Here is a 7,697-nt window from a genome sequence, read left to right as displayed (position 1 = left end):
TCTTACCACGTCAGGTACCAAGATGTGAGCTGAATTCGTCTCTTAAAAAGAAAGAGAGAGAGAGAGTTTACGAGACTCGTAGTACCGGACTTTTTCGAGGTCGGTGCACCTCGAATCGTGTGGACATCCACTCCCCAAACTTGTATTACTTCATTCACTATATATATATATATATATATATATATATATATATATATATATATGTATGTATGTATGTATGTATGTATGTATGTATGTATGTATGTATGTATGTATGTATGTATGTATGTATGTATGTATGTATGTATGTATGTATGTATGTATGTATGTATGTATGTATGTATCTACGAATTCATCTTCGTAATTACGTCCTTCTTTATTTTTCTTCTCTCTCTTTTTTTCAATCTGATCATTTTCATGAAGCCAGACCGAAGAATATCTACCAATTCTGTTTCTGTATATTTAATTATCGAAATAAGACATAATTCCGAACGAAGCATTTATTTTTGATAATATCAGACGAAATTTACTTAATTGATAAAATTAATTATGTACAATCACATACACGAATAGCTGTGTCACTTCGATTTTTGTGAAAGGAGAAGGGAGGATTGGGGGAGGGCAGGGTGACGATTTCCCATTACAAAACTTCAAGTTTCTTTCTCTTTTTCTGTTTCTAACAATTTTTGGTTATTTCTCTTTTCTTTCTTTTTTTTTTCTTTTTCCTTTATTTCTGTTTTCATTTCGTTCCTTCTCCTTTTTTAAAAAACCTTTCAAACAAATTACTCCGCAATAAGTATTAAAACCGTACGGCCATTTTTCTTTTCTTTTCATTTCTATCGAAAGATCATAGTTCGTTAAGGATCCATATTTCTTGGATCCATTCCGTTGTAAGATCATAAAAAAAAAATTGATCGAACTACTGCCTCGTTGAACAAACAATTGAAAAATTGAAAAATTGAAAAAAATTCAATTTTCACTAGCGGGGTGAATTTTCGAATGGATAATTGATTACGATGGTCACGAGGGGTAGGAGGATGGTAAGGGTGAGGAGATCGGTAATGAAAATATAAAATCAGATAAATATATTCCTATAGATGCATATATATATATATATATATATATATATATATATATATATATATATATATAAGTGATATAGATAAGAGACGTTTTTAAAACGAAAGAATGAAGGAAAAAAAAAAAGAAAAAAAGAAAAAAGAAAATATATAAAGGAACTAGCGGAAACTCACTCACCTCGCACCTGGAAGTGTCCAGTATCTCCACCTCGGTAGTAACGTTATCGATGGTAACGCTGTGCCGGTAAAGGAAATCTGCAACAGAGTAGAACGAGATTATTCTTGACGCCTTGACGAATGATATGGCGGTTCATTCCTGAAGAATCACTATCAATGTATGTACCTAATCTCTCTTTCCCTCTCTCTCTCTCTCTCTCTCTCTCTCTCTCTCTCGTTCTTCCTTTCTTTATCTGTATAAACGAGGAAGAAATATATAGACGATAGAATGAAGAGAAGGAATAGAAAGAGAGAAAAGATCTACGAGCTCGCTCAGGAAGGATAATGAAATCGATCCGTCAGTTCCCATCGAGGATCAAGAAAGATCGCACCGCGGTACTCGAACGGAGTAATCGAGGATCTTAGCCGCGTGTCTCGTCCTACATCTGTATGTGTCTGTATATGTGTATTTGTGTCTTATGTGTATTTATATATATCGTATATATGTATGTGCGTGTGTGTATATGTATATGTATATATACTTGCAAAGGTAACTCCTTTGCCGAAGGAGAAGCGTCCTTGGACGAGTGATCTAAGAAACGATAGCTGAAACTGAATCCCAGACGGGAGGATCGAGATCTGACTAACGCCAGAAAGATTAATGATCGTTCATACGAGAAGTGGCGAACGTAAATCCGCGTCGCAACTCGAAAGCGAATTTTTCCTCTTTCCTTTATGAACACCTTTCTCCTTTAGCAATCTCGTCTTCACCTTCCCTTATCCCTTATCCCTTAACCCCTTAAAGTTGCCTTTAGCCTGCCCCGCCCCTTCTTTCCCCCCAGACTTATCTCCTTTCTATAAATTTTTTTTATGTTATTTATTATCAATCGATTCGATCCTCTTGTTACTTTTTATCTGACCTCATAATCCCAACGCTCTTTTCGTTTAATCACACATCAATCCTTCCTTCTTCGAACAACTTTAAAAATGCTGAGATCGTTTCTTATGTCAATTCATTTGAAAGAGACGATCGATTTGTTTTAATTGTTAATTAAATATATTTGTGACGATCGAACGAATTTGTCGGATATACGTTCTTTTCTTTTTTTCCTTGTTTCGTCTTATTCTTGTGACTTTTTTTCTTTTCCATTTTCTTTTTTTACAACTTTAAATTTTAAGTTTTTATATAACGACGCACGCTATTCACATTATCTTATTTAATTATTATTACTATTATTAATTATTTTTTTTTTCTTTTTTTTTTTTTTTTTTTTTTTTTTTTATTTTTTAAGATATTAGATATTAGATATTAGATTTTAGGATAGTAGATAGTTTAGATGAAGACTGATTTTTATACTACGTTCGATATATATACATATATATGCATATATAACTTACAAAATATGAATTTCCCATAAAAAAAAAAATCTCACTTCTTTTTCTTTGTTCTTTGATTTGCCCTTCTCCCCCCCCAAAAAAAAAGAAAAAAAGAAGAACTTTTTTTTTATTCTCATAAAATAATCTTAACTTTTGTTTCAATCTAAATTATTTATCACTTTCTCGAAACAAATTATAGTTCTCTTAATTTTTAACTTTTTCAAACTTATTCTATCCATTATCGCAGGCTTAATCGAAAGGAAATAGTGGAAGAAGTGAACATTTGTTGGAAATAAATTTATAAGGAATTTAGGAATCCTCGTGAACGAAGTTATTCTCATAAACGTTACCGCCACATATAAAAACAAATTGCAAAACCCGCCTATAGATTGTACCTACACCCATGATATTCTAACTATGGGATCGCGCCCCAAGAGAAATCCGTTCACATCCCTTAACTCGAGTTAAAGCCTTGTTTACGATGAAACCTTATGCTCCTTCGTGCACAGCCTCCATAGACCTGAATTGCGTGAGGCAGGCACATTTGTCGTCTTTGTAAAAAAAAATCTCTTTCTAACCTCACGTTCCTTCGTCCGTTCATCCTTCTATTTCTATGTATATATACATACATATATATATATATATATATATATATATATATATATATATTATGTGTGTATACGTTATGGCGAGCTTTGGATGCATGTCACGTATTTAGCATTCTTTAATGTATCGTTAACTCGTGAAACGTGCTTAGAACATGATAAATAAAATAAAATCATTTTTTTATAACATTGAGGAAGGATTTATTAACTTGATCATCTTTTTTTTCTCTTTTTAATGATATATTTTATAAGCGTTAAATAAAATAAAATTATTCTCATAACATTGAAGACAAATTTTTTAACTTGACCTTTTTTTTCTTTTTTTTTTTTTAATATGTAAGTTATATAGAATTTCTTTCAAAGTTTGCAAAATATATAAATATATATATATATATATAAAATTTTTATTATAAACTATATAAAAATATATAATTTCAAATAAAACTATATTATAATATAATATATATAATATATAGTTTTCAAATAAAACTATATTATTAGATTAGTATTATCTATAAGAATATAACATATATATATATATATATATATATATATATATATATATATATATATATATATATGTCTTGATTCTTTTAATTAAAGAACAAAAAAAAATATATGTATATACATCTCGTTTCTAATTTTTTTTATATACTCACATACATAAATATTATGAAGATATTTTTTATTCAATTTTATAAAAAACAAAAAAGAAAAAAAAAATATATATATATATATATATATATTGACGAGATACACATTCGACGACTTTATCTTAATATTTCTTTGTATTTATCTACAGACGAAAGATAAAAAAATATCTTTTATATCATCTTGAATGGTTAAAGAGTCGATACTTTTTCTTTATTTTGTTTCTTCTTTTTCTTTTTCTTTTCTTTCTTTTTTTTTATGTCAAAAGAGAAGACGATTCCTATTTTAAAGAGGACAAATGTTTACGCGAATTTGTCGAGAAGATTGGTCGGTTGGAAAGGTAAATTTCATGACGCGACAGCACCGTTCACGATGACGGCGAAAGTCGTGTGTCATTGTGTCGGAAGATCGGCATAATGACAGAGCGGCACGATGCCAAACATTGCCGCGTCCAATCGCAATCGTCGTCTTCTAACTGGTTCGGAACTTTCGCGCATTAACCGCATTCTCCTATTTCTTCTATGAGAAATAACGTCTAAGTCTTCTAATGGCTTTTTTTTACATCGGATCATTTAGAAAATCTCTTTCTTTTTATTTATTATTTATCTTTTGTTCGTCTCTTTTTTTTTTTTTTTTTTTTTTTTTTTATTTCTTCCTTGTAAGAATTATTAGACGACAGCAGAAGAAGAAATCAAAAAATGGGGATGAAGTTTTGCATCGAATTTTCGTACGATGATGAAGGATAAAAAAGAAAAAAATAAAATAAAATAAAAAAAAGAACGACGACGATTTGTATGGAAACAGAAGTGCGAATTAGTTGAGAATTAAAAAAAAAAAAAGGAAAAAGAAGTATAAAAAAAATATTGAAAATTTGCATCCAGTAGAAAGTCGAATTAGACGGATTAAATCGTGAAATCTTGATAAAACAAAGAAAAAAAAGACAAATGATTAACAAGCTCGTTCGAGAGTTAAATTAGAAGAAAAGCATAAAAGGAAAAAAATAGAATACTTGCAAATTGTCACAAAAGAAGCAAAAAATCGAATTAAACGAAAACAAAGACATCTAAAATATGATCAAGTAAAAAATAAAGAGGACAAAAAATTCGAAAACGAAATCGAAAAGATCTTAAAACATATAATGAAAATTTCTACAGGACATAAGAACAACAATTAGAAAGTAACAATGAAATTAGAAAGAAAAACAAAAAGAAAATCTGCAAATTCTTTTCAAGAGACCAACAAACAGAAAATATATAAAAAAAAAAAAAAAAGGAAAGCAAAAAAAAACAAAATTTGCACAAAAACGAACGGAGAAGGAATTTTGCAAATTTGTGCGAGTGACGTGTCGAATTGAACGAAAAAAAGAGAAAGAAAGCCAAAAAAAGAAAAAGAAAAACAGAAAAGAGACAAATAAGAAAAATTACGAGATGAGAAAATTATCGAAGAAACGAATGAAAAAAAAAAAAAAAAAAAAAAAAAAAAAAAAGAACAGGAAAGAAAACGAAGGAGAAAGAAAAGAAATCAAAGAAAAAAAGGCAGGGAAAAAAATGAAACGAGCGAAACGAATGAAAAAAAAAAAAAAAAAAAAAAAAAAAAAAGAAGGAAAAAAAAATCCGAAAGAAAGAAGGACAGACAGAAAAACAGAGATATAAACATATAGAGACAACAACAGAGAGAGAGAGAGAGAGAGAGAGAGAGAGAGAGAGAAAGAAAGAGAACGATTTAGACATTGAAAAATTTTTAATGATGACGTAACGATAAATTAAAAAAGGGAAAGTGATAAATGTTAGAAGGTCGAGAGAAACCCGATCGAAGGTACGGAAGCGACGAATACGGTAGCCCTAGCGGGATCGGTGCGATAAACGAACGATAAATAAACTCATAAACACCTCCCGCTAGAGGGGCTTCTCTCTCTCTCTCTCTCTCTCATCGGTCGTCCATCCACTCACTGCTATAGAGAATAGTATATGTACATAAATATATATATATATATATATATATATATAAAATGTGTGTATGTGTGTGTATGTGATATGTAAGTACATCTATACGTAGATACATGTAACGTGTACGTTACATATACTAGGTATGTGTATACGTAAATAAAGGATAGAAAGAGAAAGACACAAGCAAATAAGGATGCTCGTTATATTAGCGGTCGTTACGCTCGAGAAAGTTTTATTGCTGGACAATGAGGCGAGCTGAGAGAGGCCACGCGTCGTATTAGAGAAAGAGAGAAAGAGAGAAAGAGAAAGAGATAAATAGAGAGAGAGAGAGAGAGAAGAGAGAGAGAGAGAGAGAGAGAGAGAGAGAAGCTATTCTCGATCGACATCGCGATTGCAGAATTTATGATTCTCGTAGGAAATATACGTTATAGAACGTGTCGAACGGTAGAAAATGATAATATTTAATAAATAAAAGAAAATATTTTTGAAATTAAAAACAAAAACAAGAAAGAAAATGTCGAATGTAACGAACTCCGAACGTTGTGCCGATTAGATTTCGCTGAGTTCCGATTTTATAAAATGACGATTCTTAGATACGAGATACGTATTGGAATCAATGTTTCGAATGTATCTGTATTTGAAAAATGAAATATGAATTTAGATTCGATCGAAGGAACGTCATGAAGTTTTGTCTTTTTTCTATTTGTTTCTTTGTTTTTTTTTTTCGTTTTTTTTTTTTTGTTTTTTCTCTTGACATTTACAAATTTATATTTCTACTTTCCGAATGATATATGCAATGTATTATTCAAGTAATGTTAAAATTTTTTTCGTATAAAAAGTACTGCTATTATTTATTTCAAATATAAAATAATAAAAATGTCTTATGGTAAATGAAACGAAACACACCATAGTGTTATCTATTTATATGTAAAATATTAAACATTTCTTTTCTTTTTTTTTTTCCTTTTTTCTTCTTTTTTTTTTTTTTTTTTTTTTGAGTAAAATAATACTAAGATATATGTACGTATTTAAATGTAAATTATTTTGAATCTCGAGCATTACTTGTTTGAACAATTCAATAATTATGAAAGTGAAAAATTTCAATTAGAAGTTTGGAAGAATTTTTCATTGATCTTTTGTTTCGATTTATCTATAATAAAAAATATATCGAAACATTTTAATTCTTATAAAAATTATCATAAATATAAAATCAGGTTAATGTTATGCGCAATTCAAATTTCACCGTGATATCTATATTTATTATCTTTTATTATATATAAACATATAGATTAGGATATAATAAAAAATTAATATATTTTACAATGATTAAACATAACATTTCGATAGTTAGGACAAATCAATTTATTACACTTTATGCATTTCTCATTTAGTATTTCTTATCTTATTGGGTTGGAATTTCACCGACGATATATATATATATATATATATATATATATATATATATATATATGTGTATATATATACATATATACGTATATATCCATTAAAAATTAAATAAAAAATATTTGACTTAGACTACTTTCATGTTCACCGACTTCTAATATAATAAATGATACTTCATTGGATATCGCAACAATAATAAGATATAATGAAGGAGATAAAAAAGGGGGAGAAAAAAAAACAAACAATAAGAAAACAAAAAAAAAAAAAATAAAAAAAAAAAAATAAAAGAAAAACAAAAAGATAAAGAGAGAGAAAAGCACGAAGAGATCGTGTTTTAGTTCAGATAACTAACTTCGTTACCGGTCGATCGAAAAGTAAATACAAAGAGGAAGCTTGGAACCTCTTGATAAATTTATTATCTCTCTCTCTCTCTCTCTCTCTCTCTCTCTCTCTCTCTCTCTCTCTCTCTCTCTCTCTCTCTCTCTCTCTCTCTCTCTGTC

General features: G+C 29.2%; 1 protein-coding gene across 4 annotated transcripts in view; it reads right to left on the bottom strand.

Annotated features, from left to right (window-relative positions):
* LOC124947611 (ras-related and estrogen-regulated growth inhibitor-like) overlaps nt 1-7,697 on the bottom strand; it is a 78,292-nt gene that overhangs the window by 38,459 nt on the left and 32,136 nt on the right. For all 4 annotated transcript variants that reach the window (XM_047490005.1, XM_047490009.1, XM_047490006.1 and 1 more), the window contains exon 4: nt 1,237-1,313. In XM_047490005.1, coding sequence (XP_047345961.1) covers nt 1,237-1,313 — 77 coding nt within the window. The remainder of the gene's footprint in view (nt 1-1,236; nt 1,314-7,697) is intronic.

The sequence above is a fragment of the Vespa velutina genome, chromosome 3 (genome assembly GCF_912470025.1).
Source record: "Vespa velutina chromosome 3, iVesVel2.1, whole genome shotgun sequence".
In the NCBI taxonomy this organism is placed as follows: Eukaryota; Metazoa; Arthropoda; class Insecta; order Hymenoptera; family Vespidae; genus Vespa; species Vespa velutina.
This window is presented reverse-complemented; position numbering and strand designations above follow the sequence as displayed.